Source organism: Wyeomyia smithii, chromosome 2 (genome assembly GCF_029784165.1).
Source record: "Wyeomyia smithii strain HCP4-BCI-WySm-NY-G18 chromosome 2, ASM2978416v1, whole genome shotgun sequence".
Lineage (NCBI taxonomy): Eukaryota > Metazoa > Arthropoda > Insecta > Diptera > Culicidae > Wyeomyia > Wyeomyia smithii.
The window spans coordinates 61,756,106-61,780,279 of NC_073695.1; the positions used below are offsets into that span (position 1 = coordinate 61,756,106).

General features: G+C 38.7%; 1 protein-coding gene across 7 annotated transcripts in view; it reads left to right on the forward strand.

Annotated features, from left to right (window-relative positions):
• The window catches only part of LOC129725539 (four and a half LIM domains protein 2), a 356,638-nt gene that overhangs the window by 279,289 nt on the left and 53,175 nt on the right, over positions 1 to 24,174 (forward strand). Inside the window, exon 1 of one of the 7 annotated variants that reach the window (XM_055681513.1) lies at positions 22,097 to 22,560. The exons of the other annotated variants lie outside the window; for them this stretch is intronic. Within the exon in view, the coding sequence (XP_055537488.1) occupies positions 22,385 to 22,560 (176 nt within the window). The 5' untranslated portion in view covers positions 22,097 to 22,384. Of the gene's footprint in view, positions 1 to 22,096; positions 22,561 to 24,174 lie in introns of those variants that run through there. 7 annotated transcript variants of the gene reach the window in all.

A 24,174-nucleotide genomic window follows, 5' to 3' on the forward strand; every position in this document is an offset into this window, starting at 1 on the left:
GATGTACAACACAAAATCTATCAACAGGCGGCTACTCTGACTTAGACTAGTGCAGATAAAAATAAACATCACATTACCCAATTCAGTTTTCCATTCGTAATAATAGGAAACAAGTGAGAAAACAATAAACACAAAAGCAGCGCAGAGCGGAGAAATTGTGACACTTGTCGGCTTGAGCCCCGAGTTTACGTGTAGGCGTTACCGGGTAGAGCGACGGCAGCAGCAGCGGTTGCGAAACACTCGTTGAAGGATGACCCATTTGTAAAATTGGTTCGACCGGAATTAACACTCATCGTTTGTGGTGGTCAAGTGGAAAGGGGAAACCGAAATGACAACGGTGGGACCATTCGTGTGCGCTTGCAGCTTTGGAGGGTAAAAAATAGTTACACTTTTCACGAGCATATCATCAGTATTTTTGTCGGTAATTATATGTTTTTCTGTCATTGTATGGCTAAAAGAACATAAAAGTTGTTGTTTTAAGATGAGGAAAAGTACCGTTCACGTTAGATGGGATATTTTTTTAACTGTTCTTAGGATATCTTAACGTAGCAGCTGTTGATGGGGGGAAACCTCACCTTGTTGGTTGTTTATCGAGAGTTGGCTTTTGCACCCGGCTTGCCACTATGCTAGACGATCTGTCGTGGACCATTACCGTGTGGAGGCGTAGGATCCTCTATTGAAGACCGGGTGTTTTCTTGAAAGTGTTTTTCGCTAACATAAAATCTGTTTTAAGCAACACTTGATATGACGAACAGTATGATGACGTATGGCTGTGGAATAATAGCCTATTCCTTGTAACAACAAGTTCGATCGCGGCCATTTGTTCATTGATTAAACGCAACAGCTCGTATTACTATGAACGAAGAAGGTCTGATTTGCATGGGCCCTGGAAGTGTCAGTCGAACGCCAACACTTCAGCAGGACGATGCATATCGCGAACACGTTAAATCAAACGTGAACAGATTGACAGCGAAAAGGAGATAGGAATCGGCCAAGCTCGACCGAAGGCCAGATGGGCTGTCAATTATGCACAGCAGGTTGCGACGTTGGTCGTCAATTCATAGCAAAATTTCCTGATTTTTTGTTACCGGACTTGAGCTCGATAGGCAAAGTTAGATTGCATTGCACCCCGGATTAGAGATGAATAATGGCAAAATGTTTGAGCTAGTTTACACGGTGCGAAGCTCGAGGCAGTTTAATGTTATAGTTTATTCATGTTAAAGATGCGTTTTTCTGCCCGCGATTTGATGGCCTCGTACGATCCGCAACAACGGGCTACACATGTGTAGAAATTGCTGCAATAAGTAAACAATAAATCAAAATGGTTCGCTCTAAATAGAACAGCTTGGTTACCTCGTTTCTTCCAATACGCTGATGCTGGTGGGTGTTGCTCATTATTCATCGCCGGGGATAAATGCGTGATCGCGATAAGCGACTTATTGGTTGCCTTGGATATTCGATTATACTGTATAGTGAAAATTATTTCCCGGAAAGATGCAGTTGTGAGATTCGAGCGATGGCAGACAACCCTGTAAACATCCTTTGATGCACCAGCGTATGATTGAATTACACATATATTTCAAGTTAATAATTTTTATTAAACGAATGTCACTAAAAATAACTCTCGAAAGCAAAAAGGTCTCAGCGGTATACTTACAATACTAAAATTTTATTTCAAGCTAGACATGTTGCCATCAATTTCAGTCTTAAATATTTTAAACAAGAAAAATTAACAAAAATAAAATAAGATCAATTTAGGACTGCAAAATTCTACTTGATATTTATTTACTGCAATGACTTTACTACATATTTCACTTTCATGGCGACCCACTGCCGAATCCAAAACACGTCTCCACATCACTCGATCTTGGGCTAGTGTTCTCTAATCTCCTCTAACACCAGCCAATCGGGCGTCTTTATCCACACCACACATGCAACGAGTACGGGGTTTACCACGGAGGCGCCGACTTCTGTCGCGGTCTCCGCTGAATATTATCTTCGCTGGTCGTTTCTCCGACATTCGTGCTACGTGACCAGCTCACTGTAGCCTGTCGAATTTTATCAGATTGATGATATCCGCATGTTGATGTGTTTGGTACAACTCGTGGTTCATGCGCCTGCGCCACACTCCATTCTCCAGTTTCCCGCGTATTGAACGCAGGACCCTACGCTCGAACACTCCAAGTGTTCGCCAGTCGGCCTCCTCCATCGTCCAACACTCATGCCCGAAGAGTACCACGGGTGAATCAACATTCTGTAGAGCGCAAATTTCGTGCATGCTGCGATATCTCAGCCGGTTACGTACATCGTAAAAGGTCCTGTTTGCACCTGCTATTCGTCGCTTCACTTTGCGATTAACGTCGTTGTCGTTGTTACGAGAGTACCAATTCGTCGACCACTTCATTGATACCCCCATCTATCACAATCTCAGTACCAAGACTTGACGAACTTTCATGCTTTCCACCAGCCACCATGTACTTTGTTTCGTTAGAGTTCATGGTTAGTCCAATTCTCGCCGCTTCCCTCTTGACAGGCACGAATGCCCTTTCCACAGCTTTACGGTTAATACCGACAGTATCAATATCATCCGCAATGCCAAGGAGCATATGAGACTTCGAGATAACAGTACCGCATCTTTACACTCCAGCACTGCGTACTGCACCCTCCAAGGTAATGTTCAACAACAAATTTGAGAGCACGTCACCCTGCTTCAGATCGTTTATCGTCACGAACACTTGATGAGTTTTGTTGGGAAACCGTATTCAAGCATAGTCTGCTATAACTCGTTGCACTCAACTGAATCGTATGCCGCCCTGAAGCCTATGAATAGCTGATAGGTCTGCAAGTTTACTTCTCTAAACTTGTCAAGAATTAAAATATTACAAACTTTGGAGCAATTCCACAAAAAATAACAAAAGGGTTGTGTGCAAAGCCACAACCGCAAGGTTGACGAGAACTACATGAAGTGATTGCAAATTCTCTGAATGATAGATGCTGAGATTACGATAGACTATCCTATCCTAATAATAGTAGAAAAAAGAAGTGGTAGCCCCGAAAAGATTTAAAATGGCAACTGGAGTCGATTTACCAAATTAATATCATCCCCTATTAATATCGTCCCAGTTCCGGCAATACTAATTTAAGCTGGTATTTTTGGCTTTTTTCCAGGAACCGGATTAATTTTAAAGTAATCGGTAATCGACCCCAGGTGCCATTTTGGGTCTTTTCAGTGTCATCACATTTTCTGATTAGTGCTGAATAAAAGTTATTGTTATTGATCTCTCTAAAACGATACAATACAAGTAGTGTAACGATACCACAATAGATCAAACAATCTGCGACCATTGGTGGTTCAGTCTTCTACAAAGAAAAAAAAAGGAATGAGACGAACAACCTTATGTAGTTCTACGTCAACCTTGCGGTCGTGGCTATGTACACAACTCTTTTGTTACTATAGTGTTGTATGCTATTGTACGAAGCGTATCTCTGTGATAGAGAAATCTTCATGCGATTGCGAAAAATTCCCTATATACTTCCAACCTGTTACAACCAAGCAAAAAATCAAGTAGATACATGGACACTGGAGCAAATCATGAAATTTCCACTCATTAACAGTCAACTCGACATAAAAGATAGATCAAACCAATGCCTACATCTCAACCTACTATACTAAAACATTTTGAATTGGACATAATTTTGTCCTCTGCGGACTTAACAGAAAACAATAACATTTTTGACGTTGGACTAACGTATATATCAAAGATGGGCGCTTGAATTTGAAAATCTAGTTATTCAACCAGGGGAAACCAGGGAAAAGTGATCAGGTTTTAAACGCTTATATATCAGCCATTTCTTTTCAGAATATCGAGGTTTTGACATATAAAAATTGACGAATTTATGTTGCAAAAACATCCTATTGTTTGTTATACAGTGTTGAAAAATTGGTAAATAATATCGATTGTCTGATTCATACATATTGATTGCTCGAATCACCTCTCTTTTCAAACACAGCCGACACTAACGGATATAATCGATCTGACTTTGTGAACGATTTGTTGTTGTTTCAACTCGAGGTCACTATTTTCGATGCTTTTTACTTTCCATACCATTCCCTATTTTGCTAAACTCCTCCCTCTTTCCAAATAACTGACGAAACCTTGATATATAAGGTACCATTCGAACATTTCACCTCATCATTTACATTCCAAAACTCTACCGCCGGCAACGTTGCCAGATATCCAGATTTATCCGGATTATCTAGATTTTTGAACATGTATCCAGGTAGACAGATTTGATGTTCAATTATCCAGATGTTTCATAAATGATCCAGATTTGTTCCAGATTTTATTTTCTCTGTTTCGCAAAAAGGTCATCACTTCAAATTTGGCGCAAAATTTTGCAATTTTGTCACTTCAAATGTTGGGTACCCCAATAATTTTATTCGACAAAATTACCTTTTGCCTCACAAAATGACTGCCAGATTTTTTCCAGATTTTATTTTTGCCTTTTCCAGATTTAAAAAAAAATGACCTGGCAACGCTGACCGCCGGTATCATACGCACGCCATCGAGTTGAATTTCTCATTCGGGCGTTGACCGGCAAAGCGGACGGTTCTTTCTGAAGCAGCAGAAAGCGGGTGGTGACAAATATTGGTCGCTTATAAAAGCGCATGCCATCGAGTTGAATTTCTCATTCGTTTGTATGTATGGATTACTATTGCAGGTGTGTGGGTAACTATAGCGGGTGTTTATCATAGATTTAGTATTTTCTCGTTTAATCATTACCATTCATAAAAAATAGTAAAACGCCTGAACGAACACGGTTGTAAATTCGAATTTACAGCAGCGATTTGAACATCTCCAGCCAGTCCTTATTCACCGAGGAAAAATTACTGCCGATGAATGATTAACACTTATTTGCTAGGAACTTCATTCAGATCAAAACTGATTATTTTAAGTACCATAAAAAGGTAAAAGGAGTACCATAAATTATCGGTAAAGTTTTCTTAATAAGCATACATTTAATTTTCGTTTCTGTATCTCGGTGCGCGGTTTTGTTTTTGTGCCTCGCACACAGAGAAAAAAAAACAAACTAGTTGATATCGTGAAAAATAACATAACATTTAGAAATGCCCTAAACCATAATTAAAGAAGTTAATATATTTTCCAATCACTCAAAAAAATCTTGATTACAACAACGCAAAAAGCGTGTGATTGAGTTCTTGCTTTTTTGAGTTATTGAAATAATAAACGTAATTTCTTAAAATACAAGAAGTTCTATGCTGGGCTGGAGCTAAGGTTTTTCTGAAGTGACAGCGCTAACATAAAAGATCAATTCTTTTAGTATATATTAATATACATAACGTCTTCGCATTTAGAAATGCACTGTTAGATAAAATTGCAGAAAATACTAGAGGTAAAAATGCGCCTACTATTTGTTTTAATGGATTATAAAAATCGGTAGTCCAACGTCATGCGGTCGTGTCTTGGATACCACTCTCCTACTTTTTTCAATTCATTGCTTGGTTGGTTGTTGATATATCATTTGAAACCAGATCGTTGATCGGCAATTGCTTCTGAAAAATACCGTTCGCAATTTGCAATTGTCTTTGTCAAGACGTGAAGAATATTAATTCATTAATTAAATTCTTCATTTGTCCTCGAAAGGACAATTTGTTATTCAGTTTAAAATCAGGTATGATGCTGTTTGCATTCCTGTGCTTGTCTCGACAGTAGAAATGAAGCATTTTTCTGATAACACAGCGGAGTGCTGTTGTCACCTTGAAAATTTGACGGCCGACAGATTTTGTTTCAAAAATATGGCAAAACTTTTTACTGCATGAAGCACCGGCCAATGCACCACTAATGCTGCCGCTGCTGCACAAATAAATAAAAGTGGGACTGATATGCGATTATTTTGTACTACAGCATGCAATATAATCCTCTATTAGTCCCAGTCTTCATGACCATGGAGACTGAACTAGTTTGTTATTGGCTATTATTTAGATGGGACAAACTGACCTGATATTTTTTGAAATTTTACAGAACAAACTATGTTGTTTTTCACATTTATTTTGAGAAGCGTTGGCGATTCTATCCGCTGATGGTCATAACTCAAAATCAACGAAAATGCAGATGGGACTGATATGCGTTTCACGGCAGTATAGTTAAACCCACTATTGACGCTGCTATTACCGCTGCTGATACCCGCTGTCGCTGATGCTTCTACTTAGTTAGGGCCGTCCTAGTCGCCATCCACTAGATTTTATACCTTTTTACTCGAGAAAACAGCAGAGTTTAGATTTTTTTAGGCGTGTAGCACCTTTTTTATTGCATAAAAGTAGTATTTTTCTTAAAGTTCAGTTAGTCAACAACAACAAAACACGTTTGTTCATAAGATATACCAATTCTTTGTGGAGTAATGGCCGTTTCCCCGAAACGCTTTATTGTTGGCAGAGGTTTGCGGTGTTCACGATAGCGACGCAGCAGATCAGATGAAATCAAAAAACTCATATTTTTTCATTAGTTTAGAAGTATGCCGGGTATCTGAACGATCGTTTTCATAACTATTTTGTTTTCAGTGCAAACGGAAGCGTTGATCGGCAATTGCCACTGCTACTGTTAATACCCGCTTCAGGTACTGCTGCAACTTGTTTAGGATCGTCCCCTAAGCAACAATTGAAACATAATAAAAAAAAAATTGTGATCATTTCCTGCACTAATGAAGTTCCGAGGTTTTAAGAAACATTTTTTGTTACAACGATGAAATTGTAAAGAAACAAGCAACAACTAAACTTGCATCGCTGCTTCAAAAAACTTTACACCAACAACGTCATTCGCGTGGTTGAATTTGTTGTTGAAACGTGTAAACGGCATTTGAAAACCTAACCTTCACTGAATAGATCTAGTGGGTGGAGGATAAAGGTTGCCAACGTGATGCTTGCGAGATACAAAAAACAAACACACAGAAAAACTTCTAAAAGTTGCTGTCATGTTCTGAAGCCATGTAACAGCAACTTTTGCTCGATCGTTCACCTTATATTTTTTTGTTTTTTGAGATGAGGTTATTTACTGCGTTGTAACTTTTGGGTACTTGGACTAGAAGTCGTCCAAAAAGTGTGGGTCTCTAAAACGAAATGTGATAAATTACTTTGAATTTCATTATCACGCTGAGGTACTGATGAATTGAAGAACCAAAATTAAAAACTGGTAATGACCATTAGCATGATAAGCGAAGCAATATTTAAGACTGAGCCATGAACTTGCAAGTGTTTTGCAAATGACGTAAATAGTACAAACGAGAAAAGTGAATAGAAATTGATAATTGGAGTTGAATCCTCAGATTTCTGGAAATAATCAAAGATCAATCGCTATACAGAAAATCTCTTTCCATTCTGACCATTTGCCATTTTACAATCTTACCACAACGCCATGAAGTTCCTTTTGCGCCCTAGTTGCTACTACGTAGCTGAAATTTTACTATGCAGCATTTACCATGTTGTTATCAAATTCCATGCATTAGTTCATTCATTACATAAACTGATTTTACCAACACACCTACCCGTAATAGTCTATTCAACCCGTTAACCACAAGATAATAACTCATTGAAAGGTATTTCCACAGACTAACAGCCATGAGATTTTTCAAATTCTCAATAAAATCATCATTTGGATGAATACAATAATTTAATTCAGACTACGTCTTTTGTCAAATTGAGAACCACAAAGAATATGTGCTCCAGACGGTATTGTCACGCATCGACGGTTATCTGCGATGCTCGTTATTTGTGGCGATTGAGCTTGGTTTCAGTGTAACGTCTGTTTGTCCGAGGTTCTACTATTTCCTTCGAACAAGACTTGTTTTTGCGTTTTCTCATAAAACCTACTTTAATATGCTACTCTGTGGTAAATATTCAACCTATAACGCCTAGCTAGCGGCTATGTTAAATAGGAAAACAACAATTTACGATCGAGTTGTAAAAATCTCAACGAAGCGATTCTGTGCCACAGTGTCAAATCTTTGAGAATTCTATCACCGCGGTCGGCCAAAGGCGTAATATTTTTATTTCGATTTTTTTTCACTGAAAAACAGGTGAAATGCATGAAACCGATCACTCATATACGCAACCGAAGCTGATTGGTTTCCGTTATGCTAAACGGAATGATCAAAAGAAAACTGCTCCACCCGAATGCGAAATGGAACCACCAGCCAGCCTCGGTGCAAACCGCGCCATCATCCACCAATCCATCCAATTCGTCACGTTGACGGCCGAAAGGAAAAATGCACACTGCCCCAATCGGTCGTCGGTCTAGTCCGGGGCCAAAAATAGCGAAAACTCGGAGAATTGCCTCGCTCCGCTCGCAACCGGTTGGGTCACGGAAAGAGACTGGGGAGTGGTGGTGGTACCTAGATGTCTTGGTGATGGTACGAATTGATGCAATATGGGGGTTACTTTTTGAAGCGGCTAACGTTATTTTTTATGACATGCTCGAATACAATTTGTGTTTTTTTTTCTTTAAATTGTTTATTTGTTTGCTTACGCTGTTTACCCAATTAAGCCGTTTGTGTAGCAATGAGACGGTTTTACAGTCGCGACTGCGTTGACAGTATAAACAGCTAAATAACTTTTTTTATTTTTTTTTTTTATTTTCAGGTAAGTCGCTGTTGTCGCCCTGTCGTAAGTAGACCGTGATTACTTTTGATAATGTTTTCATCAAGCTGATTTGATCAATGTTTCGAAATAAATTATTTCAACATTTTTTTTATTTTTATTTTGTTACTTAATATTGTTGAGTACAGTTACAGATTGTATCAACGCTATTAAACGATTAAAGATATGAAAGTTTTTGCGCCAACTCGACTGAGGGGCTGATAGCACCAGTGTGCGTGTAGTTCATTTCAATAGGTCACAAATTTATTTAACTTTTTGATTTGAGATCGATTCAAACCAAGAGAAAATGGAACGATAATATCGCGAGCCACGCACATGTTGTGTGATATATCTCAGTGAAATGCAATTTATCATGCTATACGATTTGGATCCAATTTTAACCAACATGCAATAGGACGGCTGCTGGGGCCACGCACAAATATTGGGACGCATCTAACTTGCAATCTGCAAATCGATCTTTTTCTGATATTATTTTAACTTCAAAACAAGATTTTGAATGAAAAATTCGCTGACTCTTTTTTCCACTATTCCGGGTACAGCAGAACCTAAGCTTAAGAATTTCGCCAATCATTAATATTTTTCGTGTGAAACCAACACGCGCACATTACATCGTTAGTTTCCACGACTTGATCTTGCTCTCTGATGCTCTCTGAGAATTATAAACTTCTAGTAGAATAATGGAACAAAATGAAAATTTGCATCACTCGAATCAACGTGTAGGGTAGAAAACATATTCTAAGCAGCTTTAGGAACCGCCTGTGTATTCAGACGAAATACTCGAAATGTGTTGGGTGAAACTCAAACAGTAGTATATCAATCTGTTCTCTATCGTTTTCTCTGTCAGAACTTGTTTTCAGATTGTAAAACTAAGTTAGCAAACTTTAAAAATCATCAATCAAAGTTACCAATCGAGGGACACTATTCCAATCACCCCGAACTTATTTTAAGCAGTTTCCATCTGTTTTGCAGGCGTTTTTTTTTTGCAGCACCCGAAGTGGCTACTGAATGGCTGCAATATAGGTCGATTTGTTTCAATTGCAATTGTTTACAGATTTCTTTGTGATTAACGGTATTTCTTATATTCTTAAGCCAGCTAGACAATCAAAGTTTTCGTTTCCATCATTGAAATTGTCGAATTTGATCAAAATGCAGGAGTTTGAGGCCTGTTTTCTTCGACTGATTAAAACTGATTAAATTTTGATGATATTCGCGTTAGGAGAAGAAAAAAAAGGTATCAGGAAAATCGACCGCGTTAATTGAAAAGCTCGAAACATAACATCAGTTTCAAATTTTCCGTAACTAAATTTATGACTAACATTTTCAATGTTTACCGACATTTCTATTTATGTTCATTCTATTTATGTTCATAAAATGTAATTACTTTTTGTCTGATCATCTTGTACGTATATTTTTTTACTGTTTAAATTTGAACTGACATTTATTCACTAGTGGGTTACAGTGACAAGTTAATTCCTCTGATCTTCTACGATCACTCTCACAATCTCCGAATAGTAACAAGCTGCGAAGAAAGTTTATTTTCTTTGCGGTTTACAGGACATTGTAACGGTCGTCAGTAAACACTTTGCTGTCTCGGAAAATTATCGATGTATTTTTACAACAAGTAGTCGAACGTTTTAATTAAACGCATAAATTTGCACAAATCAGTAAACACATAAACAATTACAATTAACGACGCTTAAAACAATATACGAATGCCGCTTTATTGCCTTCAAGCACTTTTCAGAGCAATGATTTTTTATGTGAATTGTAGAGAATTTCTCCTGAAACCGATTATAAGCCGTGTTGTAAGAACAACCACAACATAACAACTCATCACTTTTAACCGGATTCCGTCACTGGTTACGGATTTGTTTGTTCATTCATAAGTTTCTGTCCGCTAGCTGCCTTTACTGGCACGTAAATAGTCCCACAAGGCCACTAGTATGAACAACCACGAATCGCCGCACCAACATTTATTTTCGTCCAACCCGATTAAATTTGTGAGCCGATAGCGGCCAGTTTTATTTTCGAAATTTTATGACAGTCACTTTCGCACACGGTCCGAACGCGGCTTTGGACAACAAAACCATGTTGTTTGTCGATAGGATCTACCATTCTTCTTCTAGCATCTGCTTACTCTCCCTTTGGTACATTTTCGTGAAGTGTGGGTTGACCTACGTAACCGAGAGGGCGGACTTCCTTTCCTCATGCATACGCGATACGCACGTCACTAAACAAAATACTGCAATCCTCCCAATTTTTTTTGTAAAAACACTTTATGTTTATTTGAGCCACCGTTGACGGACCATTTTCAAAATAGCCAATAAATATATTGCAGACGTTGTGTAAATGTTAAAATTAGAATCGTACAAAGTGGCACTGACCGTCGATAGGATATTGTCATTCGCGCTTGCTAATTGGATAAAGTGGATGTTGATTATTGCTTTTTGAAGAACCGACATCGCATCATTATTATTAGTAATCTGCTGTAAAAACCGAGCGAATCTTGACAAAGCTTTACATTGTATCAGTTTATTATCAAGTCAGATTTTTGCTTTCCTCTACATTTTACGAGATATCTTAAAGCATCCGCCATATTCTATTGAATTGCAACATCGCTTGTCGTTACATATTTTGATCCTATGTAGTAATTTCTACCTAATGATATTTTTACAGCACCATTAAAACTGTCAGAATTCAATGGCGTTTGTTATTTTTCCTGTCAATGCTAATTCAGGTCCCCAATATAAAACTGCCGCCAACCAGGGTGGTGCAATGTTTCTCATAACTAATGACTAGAAATTTTGTCGTAAATTTTGCGGTCATACATTTCACACGGCTATGTTTTTACACTGCCAATAAACGGTCAATGTCATTCCGCCTGCGGTCTGCCGGACAGACAGCTGCCTGCTGTTGGGAGAGAGAGCACACGCAAATTCAACTAGCCACGAGGTTTCAAGGACAAAATTAGAGTTTTCGGACCGCTGCACTGCGATTCGGTTGCGCTCCAGAGCCATAGCTGTGTCTAGTTGACAGATGTCGAAGAAGTCCGTGCCGCAGTTTTGTACTGCGGAAGATGAAATACGATGCTATCATTTTGTACGATCGCCTGAGCTGCATGGTGTCCCCATTCTTTCTGTGCGGAGACTGTGATTTATGAAATAAATAATGAATGACATTAGATGGTGTCTAAAATTTATTTTGATAATAATGTTGGAGGCTATAAATTGTCTGGTCAAATAACACTCTCTGGAGTCGTGTAACTTCTAAAGCAAGCACATTTTATTTCAACTGCTAAAACTTGCACGAGTGACAACTCAAATTTGGGATTTTTTTCTACTGCTTTCAAAAGAAGGTAGACACATTTAAAGCTAAACTGATTTATTTCTCATTATGATACATTCATTATCAATGAAATAGTTCAAGAGGTTGTTTATAAGACACGACCGCTTGGTTTACATATAATTACGACAGCTTATCTTATGTCAATGTATTTGTTTCAATAGGTTTGGGAATATGATCGATATGTTCTTATGTTGGACAAGTTCTTATGTTATGGACAAATTAGTAGCTGATAAAGTTCTGAAAATGATAGAAAATTCTGCCGAGGTAACAACAGGACGAGAGCCATCGCAAACGCTAATTTATAATGAAGAAATAAGTGCCCTAAAATCATTTGATGGTGCGTATAGTAAGCAATGTTTTCCTGCCGTTCGCCAAAACTTTGCGGAAGTGGTAAAACTTAATTTTACCCACAGTACTACAGAAGGATATCGCATGTATTGGAATTTGATTTTACTCATTGAACGATTAATGTTGTACATGTTACGTATCTTTAAGAGTCGTAATATTAGTAGACCCAAATGAAATGAAAGATAATTGCATTTGTTTTTTTTTATAATATCACTGCCAGACAGTGGGATCTAGAAAGGTTTCCACACACACAGTAATGGAAAATGCATATTTATACCACTCCAATTAAAATGATCGAATTTAAAAGCACGGATGGTTCCAGTTTTCGCAAAACTGGGGACATGCCTGTATGTCGACGGTACTTCCCATACAAAAGGGAGATTCAAAATCTAGCGCTGTTGAAGGTGCTTTTTACTCTGTTGTTTCGTCCGCTATATCCGGCAGCGAGATATTCGAAATCGCCGCCTGCTGCAGCTCTGCTTCCTGGTGGTCGATCCAGTTCGCGATCAATCAATCATTTGCAACAGTTATCGGAAAAGCCGCTGTTGCTACTGCTGCTACTTAGTTAGGACCGTCTTAGCCACCGTCCACTAGTAAACTGATTGATTTGATCAGAAGCAGTTTGATCATAGCGCAAAAATTGCATTCCCGGTTAATTAGGTAGAATATTCAATCGACCGTGTTAGGGAAAGCGAGTATTAAACGACCAATCAGATTTGAAATCTGCGTTTCAATAAGGCTTGACAATTGAGAAAGGTCCGTAACCGGCTTTCCGATGAGGCTTTTGCGTTATGCCGGAACAAGAATGGCCCTCACCTTGACTTTTGGAATGCATCTCTTGATAATACTAATCGACCGTTTGCACTCCAGTTATTTTTCCAGAACTTAAAATCCCAGAGAAATCTTTTATTGGGCGACACTGAGGCTGATTCGTTGGGTTGCTTATTTCGAGTAGAAATGGGACCTAATGGTTGCTCAGGAACGTTAGTGTTTTGGCGTAATTTGATGATACTTTATTTGGCCACAACATACCTTTTATTGTCATAGAGTTTTTGAAAAATTGGAACTTAAATTTAATTTTTATTATTATTTTATTTTTCCAGTTGACATTTTTAATTTAACATGGTTCGATGCAGAACTTTTTACTTTGACGGGCAACATATTCCAGTTACCGACTCCACAATTGACAAGCAGTCCATTGCGCCGGGAGCTTTGTGCAATCCTTGCAAAATTCTCGTTGACCAATTTAATAACTTCGCTGGTACGAAGACCCAAACGGCGGATGTACAGCTGTACATCATCAGCATACAATTGTATATTGCAGTACTTCAAAACTTAAACAGATCGTTTATATAGCAGCAGAATAACAGCGGACCAAAAACAGACTCTTGTGGCCCTCCTGAAGTAATCACACAACTGTTCGGTCGCCATTCTCCACAGGAAACGGTGTGCTTTCTATCAGATAGAATTAAAATTTTCTTCAAACATTCGTACTGGTACCCATTTTGATTGATAGCCAAATCACTGGGCCTAAACCATGATTTTGACAAGAAGTACTGGGTCTTTTTTGTCCACTACGTTGGCGAGTCTTCCGCTACCTTCCTGGCGAATTACACAGTGCAACATTTTTTTTGCCTTGGCTTCTATGTAAATTTTTTTATGTATTTTGACCCAAAAACAAATTTCACGAGTTTGAACACATTTAACCTACAGGGGCAACAGTGGCGACATTTTGAATTTTTGAGAAATCGGAAATTTTCGATGTTTTTTCGACACCATTTTGTTTTAAAGCCAAATATCAAAATTCTAAGAGTTTGTCCACATATTGGCATCTTCTTACTCATCTTTTAAAATAAACAGATCTTAAATCGGACAAAAACTGAACTCAAAACGGTGATTGTACGAAAACGGTTTTGGCATGATTTCAGTATATTTCACAAAGCAAAATGTAATGCGCTAATATATAAAAGTGGTAGTCAAATTATGTCTTATATTGAGAAAAAAAGTCTCAAGAATCGTTTGGTAGGTGTCTGACCCACGTAAAATCTCAGCAACATAACTATTTTAGTATTGTGCCGTGTCAAATAAATATTGTGTGAACAAAAAAAACGTAACTATTTTGCCCCAATTCCCCTAAAATACTAAACTAGGTTCTTCTCGTCGCTAGATTAACTTATTTAAAATCTGTAATATCAAGAGTGTAAGCAATACTCAAAGATACAATAACAATTTATCTTTACGTGATCCTCCAATTTTTGCAAGGAGGTGGTCAAAATTTGTTTTGTTTTTTTTTTGCATAAATGTTTTGCTGTTTTTAAATACAGTCGTGGATTTTTACGAGCTTTTCTTCGCGATACCGCGCTGATTCAAATACGTTTTCGCGGATTCTCGAATAAACGCTGGTTGAGAATCAGAAACTTCTAAGTTTTTATTGAATAGAAGTTTTAGTCAAAAAAAAACCTCCGCCCTCCGGAAGTTCCGGAATGACCTCTTTAACAAGAGCACAATTTTAAACACTGGTCGAAACGTGTCGGTTTTTTTTCTGAAGCCTTTCTTAGTGGTTTACTTTACGCGCTTTTAATTAACGCGGTATTTTTAAGCGGATTTAGGAAATAACGCGGTTTTTACGCGGTGTTTTTACGAGGTATGTACCCCCCGCTTAAAAAAAACCTGACTGTATATAAGAAGTATTTTATTTTTGACTAAACCCCCTGAAGTCAGAAAATACATTTTTTTCTGAATGAATTTATATCCTGTAGTTGTTTTTTATGTAATTGCAGTCAAACGTTAAAAATAATCTCGGTCAGTGTAGGGGAAGGGTGATAAAATGGACACCCTAAGCCCTTTCTCAATTTTTTCCACAAATAAACCCCAAAACCACGAGGTGATCGCGCATATTAACTGAGCCACTAATGGTTTATACAAAGAAAAGAAGTACCAAAAAAGGAGTACTCATATAAAGTATTTTTCGAAGTAATCTTGAGCTTTTTTGAAAACCCTTGTTTGGGGGTAAAATGGACACGTGTGGGTAAAATGAACATTGAGAGGTGGGGGTTAAAATTATTTATCGCTTCACTGATAGTTAAAAGTTGTTCCATAGCACGTGACATAGTTATGCATTCACCAAACGTTTAATTTTCACCGTTTGTATTAGAAATTAAAAATGGCGGATGCTTGTATTACGGACATTCCGCAATCAACGGCACGTTGAGCCGCAGCCATCTGTTCATCGGTCCAAGTTTGTTTTTGCATTTTTCTGTAATAAGGGGTTGTTCAATAATTACGTAAGCATATTTATTCCACTTTTTCATACGTAGATGACTGTTAAACATGTAGAGTTTAGATAGGGTTGCCACCCCTTGCTCGTCGCTTTCAATTGAAAAGCATTTGTATCATTATCGAGCATTTTGTAAGTTCTATGAAAACTACTCGAAAGCTCTTGCTTTGATTTTGACAGCTGAAGGGTTTAAAAAAGAAAACAATGATTTTCAATTGAAAGCGGAGATTATCAGCATCACTCTCACATGACAATTCTCAATCGAAAATGACAATGGCACTGACGGATACAGGGGGCTTCCATACAGTACTTCTCGCATATATAGGGAAGAGGGGGAAAAAACGTGACGATATGAAACGGAGGACGTCAATACTAATTTCACAACCCGAAATGGCTTCGGGGCGAAATATTGATCGGAATTTGCGTGACGTATTTATTGGATGCCATTTCCGTCCCAACTGTGTCTTGCGGTGTGATAAAACTATCGTCAAACGATGCGATACAATGCTGATTTCAATTGACAGACTGAAGGAGAGAAAAAAGTGTCTCTCTCTCTCCGTCACTCTCTCCGTCAATTGAAACAGTCATCTGTTTCATTTGAAATGATACGATGCACAACAGGCGGGAAAAAACCCGTGATGAAATCTGTTTGACAGCGAACATGTTCATCGTGACTCGATGACAATAGCCGAAAGGAATTACCTAAAAATGAAACTGTTTGAATCGAGATAACTACGCGATATATTTCAGTTTCATTGTAATGTTTCGAAAATGTAGAGCCCTGGTCACAACTGCACCTGATCCTCGTTGGTTAACTCTAACAGACCTGTTTTAACACTGTTCATGGAAGCGTCTACGAATAACTGAAAATATGATTTGTTCGCAGAGCACTTCGTCAACGTTTTTAAGAAGGAGTACGCTTCGCATAACGATATTGCCGCAGCTTTGGCGCCTGTTCCGAGCAAAGTATTTGATCTTCAATCTGAACCAGTTTTTCTCCCCTGGACCTTATTAACCTGAACAGGAAATCACAATTTTCCGCAATTTGGTGGACGCATAGCTTATTTTTCAATCGATTGCTGTAGGAATGAAGGAACCCCGTTGAAAACTAACTGAGTTTCAAGCTTTTGAAAGTGGTCAATTTTCATGACGCTCTTGATTCCGAACAATTTTTCAATTTGTAACCCTGTGTATATTGCCGTATGAAATAATTCTACGCCATAGTGCCTTGAAGGTATAGAATCACCGCAAGCCGCCATTTTTAATCTTTACTTGCTAAGACATCTATTCCCCCGAAATTGGAAAGAATCGTTCATGTTTCCGGTAGGGTAAGGGCACCGGTTTTGGCCATAGTATGTTATGTATGAGAGATATTTGTCCTTCTTCCTTCGAAAAATATGTAATTGAATAATTTCAACGGGGAAATCGGATGAAATCGCCTATATTCTGCACTAACAATCAGTTTAAATAATCAAATTATGTTGTATTGTTTACATATTTTCCAATCAAAAAACTTCTCTAGACTCCTGTTTTGGCCATAGCGTTTCTATATTGGCCACTTGGGTCTTCTATTGTGGCCAATTCGCGAAAAAGTTGATATCACGCGAATTTATTTTATATTTTGACTTTATCATATAGATATATTTTAACAGCAGAAAATCTTCGTTTTTGAACTAACCAAAGGGCCAGTATATATAATAATCAAACTAAATAATGATATTTCATTCACACTTAGCTAGCAGGGTAAGGTACTCCAAGTTAGAATTTGTTTAAACTTAATAGGATGTTTAATAACACTGATATCACATCATTGACCTATATTAATTTTTCGTTTGTCATTGATCTACATTAAAAAGCTTCCGCTCTTTCCTTTTTCACATAAAAACTTTTTCGTATTATTGGCTAACATAAACTTCGGTAACTCAAGTGCCATTTATTATAGTTTAATAAAGCACGAGAGAAGGTCATTTTTAAATTGACCAGCAATGGATTCATTCCAAACTCATGGTATAGCACCGCCATCGATTCGCAGTAGTTTGTTTTTCATCACCGGTCATAGCTGGCTATGGGACTGACTTGCTATCATTCTGGCTACGTACCCTAAAAGTAATCGCATGTGAGTCCCAGCTTATGATTTTCAACAAATTTTAATCAAATTTCGGTGTGTATGCAAGTTTAATGATGCAAAAGTGTTAGATTGTCATTGCAGTACTAAAATCTGTTGATGATCTTGATTGAATATGATTGAATAAAAAACATTTGAGTGCAGAATTTCACCTAAAGCGTTACGGTTTTCAATTGCTGTTTTCTCGTCAGCACCAAAACGCAAATGGGACGGACTTTCTATGAGCGGCAGAATAGATCTAATCTCTAGTCGCAGTGATGAGTCCACACAGAAAAAAAGCACCAGCTCCGGTGTTCCCCCAGGGTAGCAACCTTGAACCTCTCCTTTTTTCGTTGTGCATCAATGATGTTACAACAGTTTCAACACCTGTTTCACGTTTGTTGTACGCATATGATACAAAATTTTCAAACTAATCGAGGCTCGTGAAAATTGCTCATTCATTGGTTAACTTGTCCATTCACCAGTCACTCTACCACAACTACATCAAAGCTTAGTAAAGTTTGTATTGAGTAGTGTCACCACTCTGTGTGAATGATAAACGCTACAACATCGAAACTAAAGCATCCATACATCATTGAACATTGTTTTGTATGCCTCGGTAAAACGCAAAGAACATAATTTTTAATAGAGCGGGGGCCTAGTGTGGTTGGTAACGTCTCCGCCAACCACGCTCGACGCCTGGGTTCGTATCCCACCGCCGACATAGGTGTCGATGGTTGTGAGGTGGCGCGATCCACTCACAACCAACCCAACTGGTCTAGATTAAATCCTAGCCGACACCGGGAGATTTTCTGAGCCGAAAAATCTCTGGGATCACGCCTTCCATCGCATGAGGAAGTAAAGCCGTTGGCGCCGGTCCGTTAATGAACGGGTCGTGAGTTAGGGTCCTGGGTCTGGAGTCGCCTCCCTGGGCGTCGGTGATTGGCCACAACAGTGGCGGAACTAGACCGACGGAAAATAAGCGAGAAAAAAAAAATTTTTAATCACCATTAACATTCTTGAGACTAACCTACAACCATTGAGAAGGTTCAATTCATTTCTACGGTTCATATCATACATCAAACCGTACTCGCCGACCCGACCTGGTGCGTCCCGCCTTGCGCCCACGCATCCTATTCATTTTGTTTGCAAAGAACCGTATTTACATACTTTCACCCCGGAGCAACATCAAACAACACCCAGCCAAACGGGTGAAATGCACAAACCCCAGCGTAGATCGTCAACAATCATGCATATCATCAAACGAGTGCAAACTTCTTAAAAGCGAGAGCAAGCCAATACAGTAAAATCGCAACAAGAATCTTGCACTTCATTTTCTCCTTGCGTTCCGCTGCCTTCCAGCAACGGCACGCAGCACTCGAGTTGCGTTTTGCAAAATTTTCCTTGGGGACGTGTGCACAGACCAAATTGTATTACCTTTGCAAACGGTTGCCACCGACAGCCGTGGAAATGGCAACGGAAAGCGGAAAAACCAAACCGAACCAAAAAAAAATAAAACAAACTGAGCAGGAGAATTTGGTTCACTCACGCTCACACACGGCTAACCACACGTTCGAATCCGGAGAATGTGGAAAGTGGGAGGCCAACCAATTATTTTGGCGCACGATCGTCTCGTTTAACGGCGCGTGGCGATCGTGTGTCGATCGTTCTATCTTTGAGTTTGTAACGGCGAAACAACGGCCGGGAAAATTTCCACCAGAACGAAATGCGGAGAAAATGCACCTTTCAGAGAAGCCAACCGGTCTAGGTCTGCTCTGGGTTGCTCCGTTTTGCTCCATTCCGTACTAACGGCGCTGAATGACGGCCGTTTTTTCGGCTTTTGGGATCAACGGTTTATAAATAGACAATATACAATATGTGCGCTGTCGCCGCACTCTCGTCACAATCACCCATCTGGCTGTGATCGTGAGACTGGCTGGCTGGTTGTTTTTGTTTTGATTTTTCCTAACTAATTTGTGTTTCGCTTTTGGTCCCGGAATGCGTAGGTATAGAGAAGACGAAATGTATGTCGTAGTTTGTTACACGGTGGATAGCCGAGAATTTCCACGGTTCTAGCCAGTGCCAAAGGTGCCAAATCTATTACATTTTGGGATCTATTTCGGTTGGGCGGATACATCGCTTACGATTGAGATGCACTTCGAAGCGTCCGGTGCATCGGTGGAGTTAGGAACGTAAATAAATTGTCTTGCAATGAAGTTCTGAACGGAAATCGAGCGTGAGATGACTATTTTAAACTAGATTATGTTACGTTTTACGTACAACTATGCCTATTAATTAGTTTATATTCTATATCCCATGGTGGACCACCCGCCCAATTAACTCAATTTATTCGAAAACTCGAGGGATTTATAAGCGAACCTCCATTCAGTAGCTTCTTATCCAGCCAAACTTTCATAAATTTCAATTTATGTTAAGAAAAATTGAGGTAATCTGGCGAATTGTCCTCTATAGGAAAGGGGTCCGCTATAGAATAATTTTCCCTACTTCATGAAATTTATTAATCAGTTCTTGTACCTAGTCTGAATTAACCTATAGTTGACCCCTTTCCTAGAGTGGACCAATCGCCAGAATAACTCAATTTATTCGAAAACTTAAAGAATTTTCTAAAAATTACCACCGTGAAACATTTTATCCAGCCAATCTGCATCAGAATCACAATGAATCTTCATGAAACTACGATTTATGTGTTGAGAAAAATTGAGTTAATTTATAGTGGACGAGTGGTCTGTAGGACTATAGGAAAGGAGTCCGCTATAGGTCAATTTACCCTATTTAGTGTTTTTGGCTACACTACAACTCCAGACGATATGCCCCACCTCCAGCCGGGTAATGGAGTAAATTAACCTTTAGTGGACCACTCGACAGATAAACTCAAATCATGCGAAAATTCGAGAGATTTTTAGAAAACTTGCATCGGAAAACAACTTATCCAGCTAGTCTGCATTTGGATCACGAGAAACATTTATAAATATCGTTTTATGTTTAGAGAAATTGAGATAATCTGACGAGTGGTCAACTATAGGAAAGTGGTCCACTATAGGAAAGGGCTTCACTGTAGGATAATTTACCATATATGCCTTAAGTAAACTGATAAGCATTAAGGTAAAATTTGGGGTGAATTTACCTATAGTGGACAACTCGACAGATTGATTCAATGTATGTGAAAACTCGAGGGATTTTCAGAAACTTCGAGAAACATTACATTTAGCCAATCTGTACCAGAATTATGGGAAACCTTCATGAATATCGATCTATGTTAAGAGAAATTGAGTTGATCTGACGATCATAGTGGACCACTACTATAGAAAAAAAAAACACTATAGGTTAATTTACTCTATATTCCTCAACTCCGCCCCCCCCCCCGAGAAAAAAAATTAAATCAAAATAAATATGTTATAAAATCAAACCATTATGTTAATGAATGGGATCCAAATTTTCAGTATAAAATGTTTTGATAAAAAACAATACTTGTTGTATTGAAATCCAAACAATTTCTTAGATATCAATTTTGCCCAAAAATTATGGTTCAATAGCAACAAATTTCATTCATTGTTAATAATTTTGTAAAATGTATAATTTTTGAATAAAAAAAAACTGAAACTTGATAGCCGAAATAACATTTTAGTTCCTCTAATTTAATCAATTTCCTGCATATGCCTCTATAGATTGAATTGATTAATAGAACGCAGCCTTTATATTTACACATTTCAAAAGCTTATTTGTTGATGCGGAACGCTCAGTTATGTATCATCTCTAATTATTACCTCTGATTAACTAAAAATAGCCGTTATTACTAATTGTTGTATAAAACCATCACCCATTAAAACTGGTAAGCAGTTTATTTATTCCACCAGAAGTAAGCGTAAGAAAAACGTTCCAAAACGTGCTCCTCGGACGGTAGCTACATCCGATAGGGAGCGCAAATCGGCGAAGGTTTACTTTTCAGCGCCACTTCACTTGTCAGTATTTTCTATTCTGACATGAGTTTACGCCGTTAGCATTGCCTGGCGTTTCCAGGCTCAGTCGAGCATAAACCGAACACAGCTTAAGCTGTTGTGGTGACCACGTGCGGTCCGTCGTCATCGCGGCGCCGACGTCATTGAAATTTCAGTTGGTGACGAAAACAGAATTTTCCCGTTTTTCCACTTTCGTTGTATTGACGGAACGCACAGTACATACATCACCGAGGAAAGCATTTCGTTTAACGGCAAACGAGTGACGACGCGGACGGCCCCAACAAAAAGTAGTTCGAACCGTTGCTGAGAGTGAAAACTCTCTGGAGGAGTAGGACCCAGCATACTAAACGGCAACGGCAGTTTAAGTGCAGAGCAAAAATAAACCATCGTCGAGATCGAGATCAATTTCGACCCTCGAGTCGCTACAGTTCGCTTCTGGCTTTAGCTCAATAACAATTCGCGCATCGCGAAATCGCTGGACGCCGGGAAGTTCGGTTCCTACTGTTCTATACATACCGCAAACGCACAAGTGATTGTCTGTGTCTAATAACCCGTCAACAAGAAGTGACTAACAAACGAATCAGTACTGCTTGGATTAAGCGCTTTTCTAGTTATTGCTAATTTTCGGCTCGTATTGCGAAAGTAAAATCGATAGAAAAAAAATGGCTGATGTTGATGTAATGCGTACTCAGACCGTCGAGGTCAAGAAAACGCGTAAAGTGAAAAAGACGACCACCAAACGCCGGGAATCATCGGACCAAACCGGCGAGATCACCATCACCGAAATGGAGCAGACCGACTATCAGACGCAGAACCAGAACGCCATCGAGGATAAGGGGTAACGTGTGGCCACCACGGTCAGGGAACAATGGGTGGAACTGCGTGCGATTCCGCTTTTGGTTACAGCCCAAAAAAGGAAGACACTGCCACTGTAGCTGGAGAAGTGCTGCGGGGATGTGCAATGTTGTCTGTGTTTGTGCTCATGTGTGCCCAATTGTCTGTCACCCCCCGAACCTTGGCGGAATTGTTTCTTCTTCTCTCTGTGTGTACGGGAGACGACGATGACAAGGCTGACATTGTCGTCGACAGGATTTATCGAGCTAGCCATTCAAAGGATTACAATCTGTCTTTTCGATCATACTTCAGGGACTTGTGTGAAAAAAGCGGTGAAAGGTTACCGTTTCCTTCTGCAAAGATAAGACGATTAAGTTGATATTTTCATCACGCGTTCGGAGCAAACATTACTGTCAAAGTCTGAGACATCAACGGACTTAAAAAAAAGCCGCACTCAGAGGATTTAACTTTTTAACTTCGATTTTCAAACTTTAATTTTGACGAACGTCTAAGTTATCAAGTTCGATACAATTATTATTAATTTTTTTACACTGCACCTGAGATAAAAATTCAGAAACCAATTGCGAGGAATCGAGACACTTTTTGTTTGTTATTCATAATCATTATGTGGAATATGTGTCCAAAAGACAACGGATAACAAATAAGTGCACCAGTTCCAAATAAAATTGTCCGTCTCTTTTGAGAGCGCATTTTTTTCCAGCAAGCTGATCTCATCGTTGCTTCCGCCTGTCGACGCTTACTGTATGTCGCGACCGCGGATGGTGTGTTTTATCTCGAGTGGAGCCAATTTTGGCTCCCAAGTGAACCGCTCGACTGCGGTAATGTATTTCGAGCAAAGCGATTAACGAAAATGTCTTGTGGACTGACAATGTGTGAATCGGTTGTGCACTCGGGCGAAGAATCCAAATAATTGAACTGCCTTTTTTCAATTTTGGAGGATTACCTCTTGCATATTTAGAACAGTTTTTTTGCAACATTCCTTTAGATTTTATTTTTCAATTGGTCAAATTTTGCTGTCAACTCTTTGTGGGACGGACGATTGTTACTTTTTATAGTGGTTAAAGTTTTTCTAGTAGTTGAAGTCTCGCTAATTGAAATGCGAAAAATGGCAGAACATTTTGATTCAATCTGAATTTTATTTTAGTATTTTTTCTGTAACTTTTCTTTAAACGGGAATGTGAAAGGTATCCAGAATATTTGCAACCTTAAGTGCAACAAAGCTATCGTTATTTAAAGATGAACAGTTGTTTGACTTTGAAGAAAATATTGATTAAATATTGCATGCATCATGCATTCGATGATCCACATTTTGCATCAATTTTGCAGCATGAAAAATCTAAATAAATTAGAGTTGAAATGCATTTTTGATTGGAAAGCAACGTTCACTTAAAGATATTGATTAATCGTTTCATTCATGCAAACGAAAAAGCTTCAAGAAAAAGCAACATACAATTCAGTATAGTTGTTCAGTAGGTCGAGAGCTTGTGATCAGCAAATAATATGGTTAGAAATACATCCGCAAAGTGGCGCTAGTGTACATGCAGTTTTGAGTATTTTGAACTCAATTTTTCTCGAGGATTGCGCTCCACTTGAAGAG